At 31.8% G+C, this 25373-nt stretch overlaps 1 protein-coding gene across 1 annotated transcript; it reads left to right on the top strand.

The window, feature by feature from the left end:
• Positions 1-958: 958 nt before the first annotated feature.
• On the top strand, positions 959-9503 carry LOC145324816 (D-lactate dehydrogenase-like). The gene is made up of 11 exons (XM_080167488.1): positions 959-1077; positions 1442-1561; positions 2245-2335; positions 2968-3003; positions 3503-3661; positions 3992-4073; positions 4295-4347; positions 4708-4763; positions 5118-5249; positions 8353-8478; positions 9026-9503. The coding sequence occupies exons 1-11, from the start codon at positions 1012-1014 to the stop codon at positions 9113-9115; spliced, it is 1011 nt and encodes a 336-aa protein (XP_080023614.1). The 5' UTR covers positions 959-1011; the 3' UTR covers positions 9116-9503.
• The last annotated feature ends 15870 nt before the right edge of the window (positions 9504-25373 follow it).

Below are 25373 nucleotides of genomic sequence, written 5' to 3'. Positions count from 1 at the left end.
CTATGTATATAAAAGGAGAAAGTCCTTTCCTTTTTCATTATTATACCTCTATTATGAAATACTACTGTATAATCCTATCATGTGGTGTAATATTTCATTAATAAACTAAAGGATTATGTATAATAGGAAAATGTTGTCTTAGTCATCAACTGATTGCAGAAATGAAATGTTGTAATAGTTATTTATCGTATAGTATTTAAGACAGTTTTCCGTTAACATCAAAAAGAAAAAATTGTAACAATTAAAAATTGTCTGTAATACGATGCTATACACGAGTTTCAGTATGGCCGAGAACCGGTTCTAATTCAGCGGATATTAATCGGTTTCGAAGTATTTTCTTATGAAGAAAGGCCATTATTAGATTTTTATTTCTTTTAATGAAATAATTTTGGTAGTGTAGCTACACCATAAGTAGGGTAAGTGCGCTCCTCCATTTACACTTCACTCAATCTAAATTAGTTACTTTTATAGGACTGTAACTTTCTTGTTCATTGGACAGTTTTATAAATTGAATAGCATATATTTGTGACAATTAAACTTTCATAAATTAAAATATATCTTTAAGATCTATTAAAGATATATCGACATTACATGTCAATAACTTTTTTGATCACTGGAAGATGATTGTTTTATATTTCAACGAATGTCTTTTTTAGCTGAGCTACGTCTGGACTTGATTTCCCTAGTTTCTAGATAAGTAATTTATAACATTGCATTGTTATCAAATCTAATCAGCTGATATTAACACAAAGTATTAAATATTTTAATAGTTATTTCTCGCATCGTATTATAAACAGCTTTCCGCGGATATAGAATGTACACTTATAAGATTAAAACCAGTTTTTTAGCCCTAGGTGCCGAAGGCACGTCTAAAAAACTGGTTTTAATATTATGATTGTACATTTTTAAATTCGTAGAAAGCTGGATATAATACAATGCTAGACATAGTTTTTTCATCCACCGGATTCGGATGAATACGAGAAAGTTTCTTTATGTATTTCAGATTTTAAAATGGGAGATTTATTTATTCTGAATACAAGGTGTAAGCTTAATGATTCTCTTAAAGAGGCATTTGAGGTAAATATACACATAAATTACAGAATTTTATTCATTTCGTTTTTCATTAAGCTCCAGTCAAAACTCAAATAAACAGTCTTAACGTTTTACGAAAGAAAGTCCAGAAAGTTATATAGAAGCGCCGCCTTGCGACACTTTAAATATTTTGGGTATTTTTTTTCTAGAGGCTATTTCTCTTGGGAGGGTGGTTGTACTCTCCTCCAAAATAGTTCAAATCCTTCCCAGGACCCATGAGAAACCATATTGATTTAGCGGTTGGCGAGATTCTTTGTTACAGACAGACAGAAAGAGATCCTGTTACTTTTATATAAGGATTACAGCTGGGTAGCTTTTCTACTTCAAAAAATTTAATATTATTTTTTAGGAAAAAGGATATACTGTAAAAGTATCAGAGTTGGATAAAAACGCTGATGAGGTTCTCAGGGAGGCAAAAGGTTTCACTGCTATCTGCTTGTTTGTAAATAAAAAGATCACTAAAAGCCAGGTTAACATTTTTGATTCCATTGTCCTATTATTTTAAGTCTTTTAAGCATTTCATTAGCCATGCAACCAATACACATGTTTAAATACTGAACGTTTTTCGTCAGTCAAAAGTGTATTATTTATGTGGACAATGGCGTCCAAGCTTTTTATTTTTTAGGGGGTAAAATGAGGGTTTTCAACGGTTTGGGGGGGGGGGGGTAAGGTTATTTAAAAAATTTTGAGGGGGGTAAAATGAGGGGTTTCCAAGTTTTATGGTGGATTTCACCCCTTTACCCCTACCCTAAGACGTCTATGCACATAAATTTCTTTTTAAAAAGTAAACTATTTAACATAAGTATACTTTAGTTTAACAAATTAAACATTATTAATATTATCTTCAAAAATATTCAAGCAATGTGAGCTAAATATACACATGGATCTACAGGGATAAAACAATGGCCGATAAATTAATCCACATCCCCATTGATGGTATACAAAAATACCCCTTTTTTTTTAGATTATGATTAGTGGTTAAACCGTTTTGACACTCAACTTTTTGAACCAATCACTCAAAATTCAATAAAAGTCCCCAAAGTTGTTGAGCCAACAAAAAAGAAAACATTATTATTAAACTTTAGGGACTAGTGTAATAAACAGCACAATGACCCCTCGGCCTCCATCGATGTAAAATACCTATTTGTACAGGTTGAAATTCTGAAAGAAAATGGAAACAAGCTTGTATTGCATTGTTCAGCTGGTTATGATAACTCACCATCTGAGGAATTAAAAGCTGCAGGTGACAACTTCACTCTTAACGCGCGACTAGACTGTGGCGGCGTAGCTTGTAGCGCATACGCTAGCTGGCGGAAAGGTGATTGGTTCAAATCTCGACCTTACATCGTGTCATAACTAAACATTAAAATAGGTTCCTACGGCTGCTATGTCAGGTGCGCGACATAGTAGGGGGGAATGCCTTTTCCCAAAACAGGCACACAACTCATTACCATGCGTCATCAACAATTCCAATTTCAAATAAATGAACGTAATTTTGTCAAAATTGGTTAAAAATGAAATTTATGTAGTGTTGACAAAATTCGATGTAGTTTTTGCCACTGGAAATAAAATTAAATGATGTATCAAAACCAGAGTGAGTTGTTGTAATTATGGTGTTTACTTTTTACATGTCTTTATTTTCAAAGGGATTATTTTGTTGTAAAAAATTGACAACTTTTCGGTTCTAAAAAAATAAAAAAAATAACCTCTGCTAACTTGAAAATATGAGAAAAAGACATAAATGTTTCATTTTAATATAAATGGAAGCAAAGCTTTATATTGTCGGATGAATTTTAAAATCACGAAACCTTTTGAATTATTTTATAATTTATTAGATTCTATGAGTTTGATTATTAAAATTTAATTTTTTGACAGGAATCCGTGCTGCTAGAGTTCCGAAATATTCACCAGGTATTAATTTTTAAAAATTCATAACCTAATCTGACATGTTAACACTAATACATGGTATCTTTCTTTTTTATCTTTTGTAAATTATAACTTGCTTCGCCATAGGAATGGTTGAGAAAAATAGCCTAAAACAACCCCAAGACATTTATAAAAATGACATGAAAAGTACAACCAATTCGGGCCAGTAATTTCCTTTCATCAATTATGCAATTAGCTTCAGAAAAAATAACCTTACTACTTTATATTTACATGGAGTGATCAACACAGTTTAATTAAACATGTCATTTTTATTTAATAAGTCCAATACACAGTGTTTCATTGTTAAAACAAATCTTCAGTTGGTTTATAAATAAAAAGACATGATGCTTTAATGAGTGAAAATTATATACTGTTTGTTTATTAAATCAAAAGATGAATTGTTTCTGCGGTGGAGGTAAGAATGTTAAAGGAAATTGTAAAGCAGTTATGGAAATTATGATTATATTTTTCTTTCTCTTTTTAGCCTCCATAGCAGAGTACGCCATCACGCAGATCATGGCCCTGTGTAAGAACACCCACATGTCCTACGTCATGAGCAAGAAGGCAGACTTTGATATCACTGGTCTTCAATGCCTACTACTAGAGGATAAAATTTGTGGCGTTATTGGTACTGGTATCATAGGTGAGTTGAATAATTACTATCTTGCCAAATATTTAAAACGTCCATATCAGGCAAAAGGTATAACCAACAAGCAAAATAAATCTAAAATAATATTTGGGGGGCAGATTGAAAGGTCGTCTACTATGAGTTGCCCCCCAAAGATAGCAGAAAAACAATTGAATAGGTTTCGTGTTTTTCCGTGATTAATATCGTTGTTGGTATTAGCTGAGTCCATATAAGGCTCAAGATAATTATTTTTTTTTTATAATAGAAGCTTTGGTTTTTACTTCCTTGTCTTTATTTTAAATCAATATATTATTAAACTATGTATAATTTTATACTTGCTAATAGGGAGAAAAACCGTAGAGAAAATCAGTGGATTGGTGGACAAAGTTTATTGTTATGATGTCTATCCAAATAAAGAATGGGTCAGGTATGAAAATATAGTTTTTTTTATTGATAATGCTTTTTATCATTTTATATTTCAGTTAATCATCTAAAATGCAGTCAATTTATTGCTGTTAGTTTGCTTAAAATTTTTCTGAAAAAATGGAATTACATTTTTAAACATTTGTTTTTTTTGTAATGTTGACAGATCTTTGATTTTGAGGAGAATTTTAAAACAGAATATATTGACAAATTTTAATATTTTAGTGGAATAAAAAATGCAGAATATGTAGATATGGACACACTTCTCAAATCTTCAGGTACAAATTCTTAAGTAAAACTAAATTGAAAGAAAATCACGAAACCTTTCATTTAATCATAAAAAGTAATAGATAGGAGTGTAAAATTTAAATAATTTAGCCAGTACTGTACTTTCCCTCAATGTTCCTAGCGAGCATAGAACCTTCCCCGCCTTATTTTTAAAGGAAATTGAAAATAGGTGGTGGGGTTGGGGGGGTGTTTCTGTGGGAGGGAAAACACCACTTATTCTATTTCAAAACCAATCGAGTATTATCTTGAAGTATACAGCACTTTGAAGAGAAACTTAAAACAATTAAGTAGAAAATGAGAAAAAAATTAATAATAAAATCATTAGAATCAATATAATATTCTCCTTTCAGATTTTATTTCCATTCATGTTCCTTTGATGCCAGAGACACTACATCTTATTAATGAGGTAATAATATTAATTACTAAAGAAGCCGATATATTTCTCCATTCAGAAAAACTTCATAAGTATGTTCCAGGTAGATTTTGTCTATTTATAAAGTAAATTATGTTGCTGGTGATTTTCAAACTTAATAAAATAGCAATATCTTTTTCTTCGTTCTCTGCTTATAAAATAAATACAGTGAGATATTTTGTTGTCTTAAACAATTTCAACATGCCTTCACATTAATTTCTAATTAGTAGTTTTTATATGGAGAAAAATAAAAGAAATTAAAAAATATGTTTCTAGGAATAATGTTGTACCATATATGACACTAGAGCATTGAATAAAAAAATAATTGAATAAATGTGTTTAATTTAGGAAGCATTTTCAAAGATGAAGGATAACGTCGTCCTGGTAAATACCAGCAGAGGAGAGGTGGTTCATATTCCGTCTCTTATTCAAGCTCTAGAGTCAAAGAAACTTTGGGGAGCGGCACTTGATGTTTTCGAGGTGAGCTTTTTGTGCTTTTATTAAAACTAGCGGCTACGCCCCTAGAGACCTCTAGTGGCACTTTAAATGTTTTTGTTTGTTAAAGTTTACGACAATTCTTAATGTTACGGATACCTCTTAATGTTACGTTGAAGTCTCCCAGATTTTATGAAAATTTTCAATTTTTTTGTTATTTCTCTTGGGAGGGTGGTAGTACCCTCCCCCAAAATAGTTAAAAACCTTCCCAGGACATATGAGAAATTGTTTTTGTAAAGCTTCTTACAATTCTTATTGGTTTTAGAGGGTGTAAAATTTAACAGTATTAATACGCATGCAATGGAACATAAAAAAAAAATTTGGACTATTTGTAGACTGAGCTACTTATAGTGTAATAAACAAAAAATACATAAGCACTCAGAGCATCTCTCTAGTAAGACACCGGTGTCTTGGATAGGAAGCAGGTTTTTTTTGACATACGTCTCACAAGACCTACTTAGCCATGACCAGGAGACGATGACTCTTCAGTACATGACTTTTGTTAAATCACAGCTGATCATTTTTGTGGATTTTTTTGAAAATTACTTTTATAACCAAATTTTCATAGTTTTTCCCAAAAAAATCACAATTTTCTAACATTTGCAGCTTAGTTAGCCTAGATTTACGCAAGAAAAGTATGGTAAATACAGCTGAACCTAAAGACTGTGTTATCATCAATAACAAAATCTTTAAGAATCTAAGATTTGTAGTCTAGAAATGAAATCAGAGTTATTTGAAGTTAATATTTGAATTGATGTCCAAACAGCTTTTGTAATTATCTTTAAAACTATTTCATGTTCCTATTGCCTCATGACATATTATGTTGTTAAAACATAGTTTCGGACTGTGAAAAGACCACTCTCTGAGGTTCCACTCATGAAGTTAATACAAACATGCTTCAGAAACAGCAATGATTCTGTTCCAAGTTTTCCTTGAAATATTAACAAGTTATCCTGCTCAATATTGGTTCCTGGCTGATTTAATGTCTCAACATCAAAGCAATATCTGCTTGGGGTATAATATATGACTATAAATACCATTTATACAAGGCTACAATTAAATATACAACCAGTCCCTGGTTCAAAAGAGCTTGCAGAAAATTAGTATAGATGGTCTTGATCGAGTCTCTGCCCTTTGTACACACTGGTTGTCTTTACTACTGATTAAATGTTGTAGTGAGAACCATGGTATACATGCTTGTTCTTTGAAGCAAGAGAGTTTCTAGTGGTTCAAACTGTGGTATTTAGATTAAGTAAAAGTCTTATCCAGGTTTTCATAGGTGAACCTACATAATAATTATAGATACATATTGAATTCTAAGCTGGATGGATAATTTGTAAGTTAGTGTATTCAAACATTGTGTTGATATGACTCATGAATGTAAGAGCAGCTAAATGACAGAAAAGCACTTGGCTTGTAGCTTTAAGAAAAAAATAGTTGCTTATGACTAGAGTGAATGTGAATGCTGGTTACATGATCATAACTGGATTTCATACAAGTGTGGTTTTCAATGGTGACTTTAAAACCCAAGTCGACAATAAAACACAGGCAAGTTTTATGTCCTAAGCAGATCAATACTACCCTTCCTAAAAGCTACCAGTAGTAAAGGGACCTAGGAAGGTGTTAAACAGGAAGACCACAATATAGGATTAGCAAAGCAAGAATAAAGGGCAGTTTGTCTATCAAATGGTGTTAGATTTGGATTCATAGACCCACCTGACTTTAGCATATCAATCAGCAGAGTAGTCAAAAACCATGTTGAATTTCTGAGTAATAGAGAATGAGAGGACAGAAGCTCCTAGCAGAAGCAAGGGAGTCTTAAAGACCATGTAGCTAGATGCATGGCAGTCTAGGCTTTCACTCATGGAAAGATCTCTCATGACAGTAGCTGGTTCTATGAAACCATAGGAAGTAAAAAGTAATAATACCAGGTTGGAGAGAGGTACCCTGTTTAGTAGACAGTATTATGAAGCATACTTGTTAAAATTGAAGAATATGGATGGTAACTTCAATGTCTTGAAACATGGATCAAGAAGTTTAACAGGTGGATTGTTAGGAGAGAAAGTTTTTGTGAAAGAAAGTTGAGGGCAAAAACATTATGATCAAAGTCTGATAGATTGAATCATGTTGAAGCCAGGTGAAAGCCTAAGGAGGCCAAAAGCAGTTCTGACGTGCAAATTTATTGTTGAACATTAATTCAAAATAATTAACTCTTACTCAATTTCTGACTAAAAATCTTTTTCCATTGATTTTGAAAGATCTTGTTATAGGTGATAGCACAATCTTCAGTACAGCTGTTACTTATTATACTTTTCTTGCGTAAATTTATGCTAACTAGGCAGCAAATGTGAGAAAATTGAGATTTTTTGGGGAAAAACTATAAATTTTGGGTAAAAAAGTAATTTTCAAAAAAATTCACAAAAATGATCAGCTGTGATTTAACGAAAGTCATGTACTGAACCGTCATCGTCTCCTAGTCATGGCTACGTAGGTCTTGTGAGACGTATGTCAAAAAAACCTGTTTCCTATCCAGGACACCGGTGAAGATATCAATGTATTAAAAGACAAAATATTTTTCATTAATCGTATCTGTCAGTCAAAACTAAGAAGCTCTTTTAACTGTGTCATAATTTTCTTTAAAAAAAAACAATTATTTATGCTTGTGTAGTATAAACACAAATTTTTTACTCTGTAAGAATAGTTTATAATAAACTAGGGGCTTTGCCCCAAGAGTTAATTAAAAAAAATAAAAATTTTTAGCTGCAACCACTAATTTCGAACACCCCCTCCAAGAAAAATGTTTAAATAAAATATTTTTTTAAGCTTAAGGCTCCCAAAAAAAAGAATTGAGGGGATTTTTTTGTTTTTTTGGGGGGGTTGGGGTTGTCCCTCCCTCAAAGCAAATAGCCTAAAACCACCACAGGACCAGTTTGTATATTCCCTGAAGAGTAGAATCCAATTGGGTTCAGTGGTTACCGAGATCTTAAGGGACAGACGGACGGACAGACAGACATTAAGCTACTTTGTAATATAGATAGAAAATGATGGATCTTAGCAATATCTATTTTCATTAATAAAATCTCTTTAGGGCGAAAAGAAATACATTTTCCATGACAAGTCTAAGGAAGGTTTCAAGGATGATCCCAACCTGGCAAAACTGGCAACCTTTGAACATGTCATCCTTTCTTCTCATATTGCATTCTATACGGATCAGGTACAACAATTTTAATAATAAATCACGAAACCTTTTATCAAATTTTTCAAAAAAATTATTCAAAGCATCAAAACGGATTTAAATTTGAGGCTTAGTCGCGGCTGCCGTGACCTATCTTTAATTGATAGTTGAATATTCGCAAAAAATCAGAATTTTTTTTTATAAACAGTCTTATAGTGGCAAATCAAACATAAATTAATTTTAAAAATGCCAATTAATTGAAAATTGAAAACTTAGGCACACATAATATGTGATAATGGTTTATTATCAATAAGGCTTATAAAAGTCTTATCAAAACTTATACAACCAAGTCTTTATTAACAAAATTGTCGGTCATTTGAAGGAAACAAAGTCGGTCATTTTTACAGTAGCTTTTTTTCTATTTCTAGCCACTGCGGGGGGGGGGGGGGCTCTAACATTTCCTATTTCTAGCCCTGAGAGGCAATCACCTAACATAATTACAATAACAATTCAAAAGCTACTATGAAATTACGACAAAACTTGCAACTTCGTTTCCATCAAATTTCCCAAAATTTTATTTACATAGGCTATTGAGCAAATAACAGGCAAAACACTGCAGAATTTTGAGGGTTTCCTGGAGAAAGGGCCACTGGACAAAAAAGCATTTATTGTTTAAAATTCTATTAATTGACTTGTAGATTATTTTTGTTAATTTATAGTTTTACATTATCTTTCTACCCAATTAAATTTTTAAATATGCTTATGTAACTAAATTCTTGTGTGCATTTTCAATGCAACAAATATTGATTTAAACAATATGAAAGACTTTTGTATATTCACAGAAACAAAATAACAAATAACCTTAAAAATAAATTACTTTTTTATCCATTTTATAATGCATAACCAAATTATAGAAATTTGAAACCTATAACTGCCCTGGCCAAAATAAAACTGACAATAATGATCCTTGTATGTATATTATTGTAGACTATTTATTCATATTTATATATATCCATTTAAAAATTGTTACTACTAACTATGTTTTAAATACAAAATTAATCATATCTAACTTCGTTAAAAGCGAAGCCTTTCTATAATTTCAAACTTTGCATGATAATCATTATAACAGATTTAGAGAGTGAACCAACTCTATAATCGTTACCAGAAAGTCCGTGCGTCTATTCTTAAAATTATCTGGCAACATTTTTTTATGATATAATTATTCTGCGCATCTGAGTTTTGGACGTATCTCTATAATCAAGTCCTAGAAAGGTAAGTTCGTTCTAAAACGGAATCCTTAATTCACGCAATGTTGTAATAAATGTACCTACACTTTTAGGTTTAGAGTTGTAAATTAATATTTGCTTTTGACGTTTTGACACTCTGAAAGTAATACTGTTCGTTCGTCCAAGCGTCTGATTTTAGAGCTTCGCTTCTATGGATGCTGTCATCCTTCAACTAAGTACAAACTATACTGTCAAAGCAAAAGCCTTAAACTGTTTGATAAAAAGGATGAGTGCATCATAAATAGGCCTAAAGAAATTACTAAATTAGTTTCGGTTGTGTTAGGTTAGATTTTCTCTAGGAATTTATTAGTCTCGTAAAAGCCTCGTGGATTTTTATGTACTCTGATAAAGTGATACTCGCAGCTGGCTAGATTAACATTATCCCCAACCACCCTTTTTTATCCCCTTCCCCTTCTACTTTATTCTCGTATTGACCAATAAATGAGGTCCATATGAGCAAGCCACGGTAATTGATTTTAATTTTAGATGTATTCCAAAAGTTGATAAATTTTGTTGTCGTCTTCTTTTACTCTTTTCTTAAATCTTAAACGTAGAATAAAATGTATAATGGTTATGAATTAATGTAAAAAGTTATTAAATCATTGAATTTATGTTTTTTGCAACACTGAGTAACCTTTAAAAAAGCAACTATGGTACAATTACATAAGCTCAAGGATACAGGATTAGGTCAATGAAGGACAACTTATTCTGTACCATGATCATCTCTTATTAAAAGCGAAGCTAATCTATAATAAGGGTCGGTCCGTAGGTCTGTCCGTAACGGTCAGCTCTTTTTGTTAATTTAGGCAGGTTAGAATTGTCCTATCGATTTTAAACTTTGCAGGCTGATTCCTATAATAGTTAGGTACGTACAACTAAGTAAGTACAGCAACTCTATAATCGTTACCAGAAAGTCCGTATGTCATTGTCCAAGGGATTTTTTACTTTTTTGACAACAAATTTTTGAATGTTTAAAATATCCTATTCATCTGATTTTTTAAATTCTGATTCCTATTACTACAAGGATCAAGTCTGTCATACTTGTTAATATTAAATCACAGAGAAAATATCTGGCACGTTATTAAATTTTCAGAAATATTTTTTTTTGTCAATTGACTTATCCCTACAAACATCTATAAATTCCAGTTTTGGTATGAAAATTTAACCGATTTTCCCTACGGCAAGGGCGATACAAAACTTTTTAATGGAAAGTCAAAACTTCATCTCAAAATTTTGGACTTGTTTTAAATTTTTAACATTTTCCATTTTGATACGAGTAATTCTTGAAAGTAAATTTAAGTTCATAAATAATCGAATATTGTTAGATAACCAAAATTCATGTTGAGAACTATCATTATTGAGTAAGCTACTGTCCTATATTATAAAGTATTAGGGTTTTTTGTCTGTAACTTAAGATTTCGATAACTACTTAACCGATTGAGTTCTTCATCATACAGAAAGATTTATACAGGTCTTTTGATGATTTCAGGCTATCTTTTTTTTAAATTTTGTTGTGATGATTTTAATCTACTTACAAGCTCCTCTCTGCCATTTCGAATACAGAGCTCCTAGATGCTAAGGGCTTCGCCGCTAGTATTTAATAAAATGTTACACTTTTTAAAAATAATCTCTTTTGCGATTGTATTTTTTTTTAACCCCGCCACCCACCTTTTTCAGTGTAAGTATAACCTTAAATTTTTTCAGGACCAGTACAAGTCCTTTCTTTAAATTTAGGACTAAAAAACAAAATTAATATAACTAAGTAAAAAACTTGAAGCATTTTTTCTTTCAGTTTACTTTGTTGCTAAATTAGATGACCAAAAAAGTTAAGAGAGAAAAAAACAAGAATGTCAACATCCATAAAAGTGAAATAGAGTTTTTTATATACTTTGAAAATCGTAACTAATTGCAGTAGATTACTGTAAAGTTTGAAAACAGTGGGATGATTCTGTTATTTTAAGATTCTAAAAATAAATGGAATTCTATTCGATTTTCGTTGTTTCTTTATTTTATCTATTGCCATTTTTATATTATAATATATTTAGGACAAACTTAATGTCAATTTGATTACTGACATGTCGATAATATGCCAGTATTGACCATGTCATACAGTCAATATAAACAATAAAAAATCCACCAGTTTTGTAAGGGGTGACAGGCCTATTACACGATCATTCTTAGGTCATGTATGATGGACAAACCGTTCAAAAAGCTTCGCTTTAAAAACTTAAATAAAAAGTTTATTGAATGAATGGTCTGTGACAGGGATCTAAAGGGATAAGACAATGGACGATAAATTGATGTGCATACTCAGAATGATACAAATGATTACTCCTTCGGTGGATTACAATCAGCGGTTGAAATTGTTTTGACACTTAGTTTAATAAACCAACCAATCAAAATACAATAAAAGTTCCCAAAGTTATGAAGCAAACGACAAAGAAAATTTTATATTAAAACATTTGTGACTAGTGTAATAAACAGCCCAATGTCCCCTCCCTCCCTGGGTTGGTGAAGCGGGACCAGCTGGGTAAATGGAGAAAAAACTTGATTTTGGATCAAGATGCGTATTGACGCACCAGCGGCGTATTTAGGGTAGGGTACGACCATAGAATCAAAGATAGTTACTATAGATGGATCCTAAACCCTTTTAAAGCTTTCTTGATAATTTTTGAAATATCAACTAAACTTGTAAACTTCTGTTTTGACCATACAACACAGTTTAGATAGTAATAGAGAATTTTTTCATGCTAAATATCTCTATAACTGCTTGAAAATTTAGCTGTAGTATACAGAAAACTGAAAACGAATGTCTTTTAGTAGTTTAGGCTATATTAGGGCATTTAGCATATATTTCTACAACCTTGGACGGTAGTAAGTTATTTATTGTTGTTTGAACGTTAACATCAAAGTTTAGCCCCCCTGGATAAAAAACGTAGATACGCCCTTTTTTAACGTAAAAAACATCTGCATCTGATTCTCTGCTTTTTCTTCTTCTCCTTACCATAATAATAACTGGTATGGAAAATAAAGAATGGAAGAGAGAAAGAAAATATAACTGTTATAATCTATCTATCTATCTATCAATCTCTCTTATTGGAAACTGTTCTACCACAACCGCTCCCTCCCCCGTCCCTCCTTCCCCCCCCCCACAATGTTGTTGTTGAAGTTTAGTTGTTGTTTAAAAGATGTTGTATAGAAGTGCAGTTGCGAGAAGAAAAAGCGGTGTTTTAAACTAACAGCCGAAATATTGTTACCATTTACAGCAAAGGATTTAAAACTTAGGGATTAGTCTTCTGAATAAATGCATTTTTAGATTCCAGTTTTTCGACTTATGAGAGAATTATATTAAAATGTCCTAATGTATCATTTGATATTTAGGGATCATTTAATAATATTTTTGTATTATGGCAATTTTTTTTCAGAAGTAATTGACTTAAACAGGGATGAAATAAAAAGCTAAATCTTAATTACTTTTCTCCGGGAATAATGACATTTTTTCTAAAATAAAGCTTGAAAATTAGATGAATGAATAATTTACATCCATTTACCTTTTCTGATACAATCTTTCTATTATCCTTATAATAAATTATATCATCTAAAGTAGTAAGGCTTTTATGTTTGCCCGTTGAGATCCCGCTAACCATTGAACCGATTGGGTTCCCCTTTTTAGGAAATCTTTATAAGGTCTCTAGATGGTTTTAGGCTATTCTATTTTTAGTTATATGTGTTGAGTTTGTTTTAATATAATGATCCCTCCTTCTCTTTTTGTAAACAGAGCCCCAAGATATCAGGAACGCAGTTATTAATTAAAAAAACTTGCGAGCATAATCATATTTCTTGCAAAAAAATTGCGTTTAAACCGATTCGCAGTTTTAGTTGATTGGTTGATTTGTAAAAGCAACGAAAAATGAGTAAAATAAAAGATTGGAGAATGGAAGGCGATGGGTGTGGAAAAGAACAGGGATTCAGGGATTGGACAATGAACTATAATCTAATCTTTACTAATACCACTCAGTGTAAATTTTTTTTTCGTGTACCTTGAAATCACTAGAGGAAGGTTCATTGATTGATATGATATTAGAGTAAAACACTAGAGAGGGAAAGGATTAAATAACTGTATTTCCCTATCCAAATGATCTTGTGCCGACTCTCGATTGGTTCTTTGGAAATCAACCAATGGTTTCGGAAATAATAACACAGCCAAGTAGCAGAAAACAATTTGCTAGCAAAAAAAGTCATTGGAAAAGGGGGAAAGGTAGTTATCTGTATATACATCTTTACTATAGAAATGTTAATATGATAACTCCGTTCTGTTAATATATCAGCAATTTTCATGTACTATAAAAAAAAGTTATACTCACGTCACAGCTGGCTAAAATAACGATACCACGCATACATCAATTTTACCGCCTCCCCTTCAATACTACTTGATGAACGAACTGGCCAAAAAATGAGATTCATATTAGTGACAAACTTCTCTCTGTTAATCTATCCACGCATACTATATCTATTATTTTATCTCTTCAAGAAAAAGGGCGAAAACTAAGCGCTCTTAGAAATTTGGGAAAAATTAAATTACCAGTCATTGACTTATCCCTTTATCCCTGACGGTTGGATGACTGAGTGACACAGGGGGATGACTTTGTTACATTTAATAATAATGCATTCAAAAATTACAATTTTAAGCTACAAGATAACTTGGGTATAGTCCCTTTCGTTGCAACGCTCCTTAATTGGCGATTGCACATTGGGGCAAATCCAGAAACAAGGGGATTTAATTATTTAGAGCCCGAATTTCGTGTTCAAAATGTCATATTAGGGGTTTTTGAGGACAGGGAATGCATTTCTAAACTTATCAGAGAAATTTGATAAATTTTCAGTAGCGCAGCTACTCTATAACTAGCTTTATGGGCCCTTAAAAGTGTATCTATGTCAATTGTAGTCCGATTTTAGTGTTCAAAGTGTCAAATTAGGGTTGTTGGGGTCTGGAAATTCATTTTAGTATGAGGGGAGGGGATGGTGTAAAGGGGGTGGATGGGGAATCCTTATTTTAGCTAGCTACAAGTTTCACTTTAAGTAAAAATAAATTCATTATAAATGTGGGCATGGTTGTCATCAATTTTTATAAACTAATATCTATATTTATAATGATATTAAGATTCTTGTTTACCGTTTATGTGTATATTAGCGGCTTTGCCCCTAGCCTCTAGGGGCTTTGCCCTAAGAGGTATTAAAAAAAATTAAGTATCTCTGGTGTTGCAACCACTACATTAAAAAAAAATATGGGGGAATTTTTGTTTTTGGATAGGTTGTGGGTGTCCAACCACCCAAGAAAAAAGCATAAAACCACCACAGGACCAGTAGGTATATTCCCTGAAAAGTAAAATCCAATCGGTTCAGTGGTTACCGAGATCTTAAGGGACAGACAGACAGACATACATTAAGCTACTTTGTATTATAGTCTAGCAGCTTCGCCCCTAGCCTCTATAGGCTTTGCCCCAAGAGGTCATTAAAAAAATAATACCTCTGGTGCTGTAACCATTACATTTTAAATTAACTGCATAAAAAAATTGAGAGGGATTTTTTGTTTTTTTAGAGGGTTGAGGGTTTTGACACTGGACGTAATGAACCAACCAATAAAAAAAATTCCTTAAGTTGTTAAGCCAACGAATATAAAAATATTGTTATAAAACTTTGGGGACTAGTGTAATAAACAGCCCAATGTCCTTCCTCAATAAAACTACAGACATTAAACATAAAGACCATGTAAAGGCATAATTTTAAAACAAAGCATTACCAAATGACAGACGGATAGGCTACTTGCTAATTCCAATTTAGAATGATTATAAGAACACCAAGTTTTTTGCATATTAACTTTACCTTTTCGCAGTGAGGAGGGGACATTGGGCTGTTTATAACATGTTTTAACTGCTAATTTTAATCTACAAAAGGGGTAATTTTGTATATTATCATTGGGGATGTATATCAATTTATCAAACTTTGTCTTATCCCTTTAGATCCCTGATATTTGTTATAATCTATAGAAACGATTATTTAGTTACATTAAAATCTCGAACATAAAGAGGTTTATATTTAGGCTTACCCCCCCCCCCCCCCCTTCATCATTTGGTGCAATAGAACTTGAAAATATTTATTACTAACTTTAATTCAAAGTATGAATAAATATTTCTTATATTTTGCATCTTTTATTTATATGTATTACATCTCACATTTTGACTTTATAAGCGCGTTTAAAAGATTTTCCTAACTAACTTTTCGTGCACCCACCCTCAGAAAACGCACTAAAAACCCCTACGGGGGCGCGGGGGGGTAAATGAAACCAGTACAGGCAATTATAATATGTCTTTGGGTAATCAAATATCGTATTTTTAGCCGGTGGCAACCGGTGAAAACATGTTTCCTCTTACTGTTTAATTAAATGTTGATTATAAAACAAACAAAAAAAAACTAAAATCTTAACTTCAACTAGAATTATTAAGGACTTATTTCTTTAATTTGTGTTTTTTTCTTTTATATTGTCAAAATACATGTAGTTCATGACTCACCTGAAGTTATTTTGTCTAATTACGTTAATTCTAAGAGATTTTATAATACTTTTAAAATTGTTGGTGAAACACAAAAAGTATGCCTTTTTCTGTAAGAAAATTTTTGCATTTCTTGACTTTCAGGCATTAGAAAGCGTACTTTAAAAGCGTATTTTTACGATTCCTTTGAAACCTGATGTACATTGGGTATGATAATACTCATAGGATGATTAAAACTTGATTTGGGGGTGGTGAATTGAATCCCCTTGTTGCCCCTATGTGGATTGTTTGTATTTTTTACATTAGCTTTTTTACTATTCCTTGCCCCGGCGGGGGGCTCCAACCCTGCGGGGTCTATTGCCTAATCCTGAGGGGCAATCACCTATCCCAATATAACTTAACCTTACCTAAAATAACCTATTAAAAGCCATTTTAAAAATACGACGAATCGCCCCTTAAGAGGCATTGCCACGAAAGGGACTATACCCGATTACTTAAACCCACGACATTAGATTAAATGATAATGAGTCTGTTTGGGACAGCGGAAAGTGTCATGTGTGACGTCATAAAAATACTTCTAAAAGGGAAGGAGAAGTGGAAAGGAAACCCCTAAAATAGATGGATAATATACATATTTTTATGACGTCACCTATGACACTTTCCGCTGTACCGTCTGTTTGCTGTTTCGAAAATGTTGGGTTTGACTAAAAAACATCATATTTGAAGCGTAGAAAATGTTACTTCCAGCTGTTATGTCTGGAATGTGAAATTAATAGCATGTGCAGTGAATTTCTGATGTTTCCTGATTTGAAATCACCTGTAACATTAAACTTTTATATAAATGTTGCTTTAAAAAATTCCAAGATTTTTGAAAATTGAAAAAGATTAAAATAAATCTTGATTTTTCCTGATAAAAAACTACATAGTACTTGATCCATCAAGTAAAAAAGCGTCGATTATTTTACTGCGCAGAATTTTTTCAAGAAACAAGTATAGCAATATCCATTAAACAAAGCTAAAAAATCAGATAACAATGAACATTAAAACCTATTTATTATTATTAGGATAAAAATATTTGGATATAATCCCTTTCTTGGCAACGGTGCGATTCGTCGTATTTTCAAAATGGCTTTTGATAAGTTATTTTAGGTTAGGTTAGGTTATATTGGGTTAGGTGATTGCCCCGGCAGGGTGAGGCAATCGGTCCTGCAGGGGCTAAAAATAGGAGAAAACTACTATGGAAGTGACTTTGCCACGAAAGGGACTAAACCCAAATATTTTTATTTTCATTTGTTGTCAATTGCTTAAAATGCAGTATACATAATATGCAAAATAGTCAATAATCTACTAAAGAATCCAAAATTTGATTTAATATGTAAAAATTCAAATAGCTAAAATAAGAATGCCAGATTAATCCGGACAGATACACTCTAAATATAGAGAAGCTTCGCTTTAAAAACTTAAAAGTTGAGGTTAGCACCTGAATTATATTAAAAGATATTTGATACCTGTAGTGTACTGGTAAATTCAGTTATAAAAGTTCCAACTTTTATATATGTATTTCTTTTAAATGGATGTACAGGGTCATTCAAGAGAAATGATTTTTTTAAAAACTTAATTATGCATAGAAAATAAAACAATTATGTAAAATCCTTTATATATTTGGAAAACCTATTATGAGACATTTATGTTTCAAATATTTGAAAATGATTATTTCAACAAATTATGTCCTAAAAACCGGTTTTTCCAAAGGCCATTTTTTCGAAGATTTATTGATTTAAAGGGTGTAAAAAAATGTGCACCTTTTTGAAATTCAAATTGCTTGGCTTGTGTTAATAGTAGAAAAATGTTGCGCATATCGTTGGAATCGTCATAAGCTCTAATTTTTGAAAATATAAGAACAGTTTTTGTGCTTTTTATAGTTTAGGAGCTACGTTGAAAAATTTGAGAAAAAGGTTGAAAAGTTTTAAGAAATTGGAACATTTTACCTCGTAGCTCCTATACCATGCGTAGCACTGAAAAGGTTTTCATGTAGTAAAAAAATAGAGCTTATGACGATTCTAACGATATGCATAACATTTTTCTACTATTAACACAAGCCGCGCAATTTGAATTTAAAAAAGGTGCACATTTTTTTACACCCTTTAAATCAATAAATCTTCGAAAAAATGGCCTTTGGAAAAACCGGTTTTTAGGACATAATTTGTTGAAATAATCATTTTCAACTATTTGAAACATAAATGTCTCATAATAGGTTTTCCAAATATATAAAGGATTTTACATAATTGTTTTATTTTCTATGCATAATTAAGTTTTTAAAAAAATCATTTCTCTTGAATGACCCTGTAGAATATACGTGGATATTACGACAGGGTTGCTAACATGGACATCATCTAATGTTCAGTTCGTTTATCCAGTAGGAGGATAGGGTATGGGGGGATATAATTGTTTTAGCCAGCTACAAGTTTTTTTTATTATGATAAAGCTACTATTTAAATCAACTGTGTCTTTCCTTATTAGTCAACTTTCCCTTTATTTAATTCACTTAATTTTTCTTATCCAACCAAATGGATATAGAATATACGTGGATATTATGACAAGGAAAAAATTGTAGTCAATTTAGATTCAAACAAGGACATCAACTATCGGTCAGTTCGTTCATCCAGTATTCATTTAATTCCCTAACTTTTCTCATCCATTATTGCACGTGTTTGCGGCTTTTTTTTACATTACTTTTGATTTTGCCCCTTAGGGGCGTCGACCAAAATTTGCCAACAATCATAACAACATCCATAAAAGCGAAGCCCTGAAACGGTATGACAGACGAACATTACCCCTTAGAGAGTGTCAGAACTAAATTTACAAAATAAAAATATAAAAGTTTTGACAAAATTATACGTATATTTGTTGCAAAACTGTAATTTTTATGACTTGATAATCTGATCAATCAGATGATTGTATCACATGGACGTACGGACATTCTAGTAACGATTATAGAGTTGCTATGCTATCTAAATCGTACCTAACTATTGCAGGAATCATCATGTAAAGTTTGAAATCAATAGGACAATTTAAACTTGCCTAAATAAACGAAAACAGCCATCTGTTACGTATGGACGGACGGACCGGCCCTAATTATAGAAAAGCTTCGCTTTAAAAAAATTTACATTTCACAGTATTTGTTTCGAGAGGAAGGTAAATTTCCTGAGAAGGAGAAATATTCACTGACAAATGCAGCCTAATCAATTAGGTTAAGCAGTCGGCAAATAAGGTAGGAACGAATGGACAAACGGACAGACGAAAGGAATGACAGATATTGTTATACTTAGTATTTTATATTACAAGCTGGGCCCATAGCATCCAAGGGTTCCGTATTTTAAGGGGGTGGGTAGAAAATAACCTTAAACTATCGCAAGACCTTAATCTGTAAATAAATAGCCTAAAACAAACCTGAAACCTATGCTTCCCTAAAATTTTGTACCCAATCGGTCAAGGACGTTCAATGGGGGGGGGGGGGGTTGGGGGATGGTAAAGGGGTGTTTAACCCCACTCCCCTCAAATGAAAAAGCTTGGACGCCCTTGTAATCGGTGCATCAGTCATTGAAATATTAAGCTTCAGACAAAAACCTTATACTTTATACATTAGAATATCCAAAAGTTATAAAAATAGAATGAAATGTTTGACTTGATCCTATTTTTTGTACAGTATCTTAGATTTCTATAACAATAAGCGCCCTCCTGATCCTTAAAACCCTTCTATAATCATCACCAAAATGTCCGTACGTCCATTTTAAACATGTTGATTTTTTTACTTTTTGAATAACATATTTTTATGTGATCTAATTATCCAATTGATCAGATTTTTTGTATACTAATTCTTGGGACAACAAAGTACAAGATCATAAGCGAAGCAACTCTATATTCAAGTATTAAAAATGTATGTATGTCCATAAACATTATCCTGTATCAAGCAGTTTTTCAATAAATTTACTTACAAAATTATGCTTCGACTCTCATGCAGTTACATTTTGATTATTCAGTTCTAACACTATACAAGTGTTAATGTTCGCTTTTATGGATGTTGTCATCCTTGTTTTTAACAGTTTATAACAACAAATATTTGTTCATCCCATTTTGAAAAATAGAAAAAAATCACCTAATATCTCTAACTACATCCAATCCATAAGGAAGCATTAGAAATTTTGTTTTCGTATGGATGAGAACCGGTTCTAATTCACCGGTTTCGAATGAATACGAGAAAAAAAATTGTTATCTGCGGAAAGATGTCTAAAATACAATGCGATAATAACGTGACAATATTCAGGACTGGTTGTAAATATAATAAAAAGTTCAAAAGAATTTGTCTTAACTTTTGTGATTTTTTATCCCATTCGTGACGAGCTCCCAATGTTCAAAGTTTAGATTCAACGGGGTTAAAAAAAATAGTTTTTTTCAGTTATTTCTCAATAGAATTCAAATGTAAGGTGTCAAACTAAAGATCTTACTATTTTTGTTCTTAATGACAATTTTCTTCTTTTTTGTTGCGTTTTAGTATCTTAAAACCAACTTAGTTTTAAAAAATCTTAAATTACTTAAAAAATAAGAGGTCTACAAAAAAACACGATTGCATATCTAAATTCTATGGATCATTTTACATCTACTACTTACTAAAAGCACCGACTAGCTATTTTTAAAAAAAAATCACAAAAGTTAGTACACGTTTTTTTTTGTTATTTTTTAAGAATTAGACTTTATATCTGACGCAAGTGAACCTTAATATCGTAAGATGATACACATAAGAAGCATATGTAATACGCAGAGATAATTTTAGGGATAGGTAAAAGAAGATAAATTTTGCCCTAATATTTTAAGCAATACAAAAAGATCTCTGAAACGGTAGGACAAACGAACATTAACACTTGTAGAGTGTCAGGACTGAATAAACTGAATATTAATGCATAAGTCTATACAAAATTGTAAGTAAATTCGTTGCAAAACTGATTAAATACATGATACTGTTTAAGGACATACTGACGTTTTTAGAACTTGATTATATTATAGAGATGCTTCACTTATAACATTGTACCTTGTTGTAATAGGAATCAGTATTAAAAAAATCATATGAATAGAATAATTTTAACATACAAAAATTTGTTGTCAAAAATTTAAAAATAAGCTTGTTTTAAATGGACATACGGACATTCTGTTAACGATTATAGAGTTGCTGAGCTTTCCAAGTCGTACCTAACTGTTACAGGAATCACCATGCAAAGTTTGAAATCGAGAGGATAATTCTAACATGCCTAAATTAACGTAAAAAGCTATCCGTTCCAGAAGTGAGGACGGACCGACCATAATTATGGAAAAGCTTCGCTTTTAAAAATCTATTTCAGTGTCATATCCATGTATCACTGAAAACCCAAGAAAACATATCAATTACAAAATATATTCTTTATGAAGTTCAAAACATTTTTTTCGCATTAATCAAAGAAACAGTCAAAACAATAAAAACAATAGTAGATGTAAATGCCTTAATCATAAAACAGGCTAAAACCAATCTTTCCTTGACCTATCCCCTGAGCAATAACCCATAAGAAATGGAAATAAATAAGAACAATTATTTTTATATAGTCCCTTTCGTGGCAACTCTCCATAAGGAGCGATTCTTCGTTTTTTTCAATCTAGCTTTTCTCCTATTTTTAGGCCCTGCGGGGGGCTCTAACCCTGCGGGACCAATTGCCTAAACCTGTGGGGCAATCACCTAACCCAATATAACCTAACCTAACCTAAAATGACCTATCAAAAGCCATTTAAAAATATGCGAATCGCCCCTTAAGGGGCGTTGCCACAAAAGGGATTATTTCCATTCTTTTTGTAAGTTCACCCTTGAACCATCAAATTTGATGTTTAGACATGAGATCTAACAAGAAATAATTTGTTGTATTTGTTTATTTGATTGTGGAGCATCCAAAGCCCCCCGTGGCCATGCCTTTAAAGAAAAAATAAGTGTTAGGGGACTGTTAAAGTACTAGTATTAATAGATAAAACAATGGACGATCAATTGACATACATTCCCAATGTTGATACATAAAATTAACCCCTTTTCAGTAGATTTAGATTATTAGTTGAAAAGTTTTGACACTACTAGTTTGAAACCAACAATCAAAATTTGATAACTAATAAGATAAAGTGTTTAAAAAACTTTGAGTACCAGTGTAATTTAAAGATACATGTTCCCTCCCTCTTTACTAAAATTTTGTTTATACTTATAAATATACAAGCCTCACTGTACCATATAGGTTAAGCAGTTAGCGAGATCCAACGCCACAGACAAAAATGCCTTACTACTTTATATTATAGGATATTCTGCTTATTAAGTTATGACACTCTACAAGTGTTAATTTTCGTTTTTCCTACCATCTTATTTTGAGTTTCACTTTTATTTTATAAAAACTTGCGACTGTGATTCCTCCCTTGGCGATTTCTGATATTTGGCCAGATAATTTGTTGTATTTCTCCAATATAAAATTGATTTGTTGATGCTGAACGCGTACTCAGATCGTGTATTGGGCTAAACCCTGTTTTGTATACAAAGCAAAGAGTTCTTTTTGCCTGTTTTCTTTCTCAGGAGCGAAGCTAATCTATAAGTTAGATATCTTATTGAATGTTGCGCTTAATTATTTTAAGGTTTGTGTACCAATTTTTTTATATTTTGTTTATCATCATTAAAGGTGTATATCACTTTATTGTCCACTAGCGAATACGCCCATAGAGGTCTCTAGGGGCACTTCAGAAGGCGGCGGGGGGGGGGGGGTTGACTGCAACAAATCCAATTTTTATTTTAGGGGTTACCTGGGGGGAATCGACCACCCCCATTCTTTTATTTTAGTTTTAAAAAGAAAACTTATTTTTTTTTTAGGGGAAACTCTTTTTCAAGGGGCGATTTCTCCGGAGGATTTTCTTCCAAAATAGTTAGAAACCTTTCCAGTACCTAGGAGAAAACACACTGTAAAGGAGAACTATATCGGTTTAGCCTTTGGCGAGATCCTTCGCTACAGACAAAAAAGCTGAATAGGATTGTTTTATACAATTGAACCAAATTGTTCTTGTTGCTTATATGCATACATTATTACCTTACAAAACACACCCTTACAGAAAATAAAATAAAGAAACCAACCAACAATCAATATTTGTCTTTTACTCTTAAAGCTTTCTTTTCTTGTAACTTTACAAAGTGTCTCAAAAATCAGCCATGTGACGTCATAAAAATGAGGGCTTCTTCATCTCTTTTATTTAAGGGTTTTCTTTTAAACTTCTCCTCTCATCTCCTTCATTTTTATGACGTCACATGGCTGATTTTTTAGATACTTTGTAAAGCTTTTTTTTTTTTTTATCTATAACTTATACTTCCTGCTAATGAGAGAGTTTTTTTCGGATGCTCTTAGCCGTTTTTAGAATCTTAAGAAACACACAGAAATATTAACACAGATACAACCAATTACTTCAGATGTTGATTGATATTTTTGTAAGGTGGAAAAACAATTTCTGAAACCATTCCTTTCAATTTCTTATTCTGTGTTTTTAGAATAAGGAAGTGGGCATCAACAAAAAGAGAAAGGATTATAATGAGTCAAAATTGGTTGTTCCATAAAGGGTTCTTCAGATAATTTTCCAGTATTGCTTCGAAACCGATTGATATCCACTGGATTTGAACCGGTTCTTAGCCATACTGAAAAATAATGTATATCATCGTATCAAAGACAATTTTCCACGAATATTAGATAAAAATCTTAAAATTACTACCAGCCCTGGCCTAACAAAACTGGATTTAATCTTATAATTTTTCATTTTAATATAAAAACTGTCCATAATACGATGATATAAAAAACTATTATATTTTCTATTTATGACGTCGGTCTGTCTGCAACCTTTGATCACTAACTTAGGAATTGTAATAAAACTTGAGAAACTGCTGTGGCTGAATATGGCTTCGAGTGGAAGTGGCTGCAGCTGCAGCTGAATCAAAATTTGGTGGACGTGTCATCAACTAAAACATTACGAGGAATTACATTTTGAAAACTAAATGTAGGAATTGATAATTGTCGGTTACAATTAAAAAATAAAAGCTAGAAGCTACAGGTTTTACTCATACACTTTTCATGGAATAGTCCCTTTTAGCACAACAAATGACTACAGCATGGACAAGAAATCCTAACTAAGATAAAAAGTTGGGGCAAAAACACACAGAAAATTATTCTTTGATATGACTATAGGTATTCTACAGCATACATACAATATGTATACATAATACATATAATAGATTACTATTGTTCATTTAGAATTGTAAACTGCTTGGCAAAAAGATACACTCATTTAGTTAATCTGTATTTTAAAAATAACTTTTGTTTTAAAAAAAAATTTAAAAATACCAATATACATACATATATATCACGGTTGGTTTTTTATTAAATGAATAAGTTAGGGTACAATGTTTGGCACTTTCGATATAAGTAAATGATAATAAAAAACCCATAGAATGCGATAATAACTTCAGAAAAATCGAAGAAAATAGTTTTCATACTTAATTAACGTTTTTAAGTTTTTCTTCAAAAAGTTTAGATAAGATGCCTTTAAAAGTCGTCTATGATTTTGTCAGGGATAAAAATGTAACTTTAAAATAAGAATTACAACATATTTTTTCAATTAGTACAAAGTAAAATTTTGAACATTTTATTGATCAGTATATTTTTTAAAATGTGAAGTAGAAACCTGAATATTTTATCATGAAAATTGTGTTATGATTTGATTGTCTGCTAGATTACAAGAAAAAAGATACTGACAGTACTTGTTGGTTCTTTAAAAAATATTAGGTAGATTACTTTCAGAACCCCTCTTTTTGCAACGTTATTTCAATAGAACAGAGCCGTAGTCTTAGTGTACTCAATATCTAGACAGCCAACCATTGTTTTAGAATTGTTCAATTTTTTTAACTTCTGATAAAAACAGAATTAATGGTATTTTTGTAAATATTATACCTCCAAGAAATGGCTATACTTCCCAATCATATGTTGTGTGATATATAAGAGGAATTATTTTGATA

The sequence above is a fragment of the Acartia tonsa genome, chromosome 1, assembly GCF_053477335.1.
Source record: "Acartia tonsa isolate MP-2025a chromosome 1, ASM5347733v1, whole genome shotgun sequence".
Lineage (NCBI taxonomy): Eukaryota > Metazoa > Arthropoda > Copepoda > Calanoida > Acartiidae > Acartia > Acartia tonsa.
The sequence above is the reverse complement of the archived record's forward strand: the minus strand, read 5'-3'. Positions and strand labels throughout refer to the sequence as shown.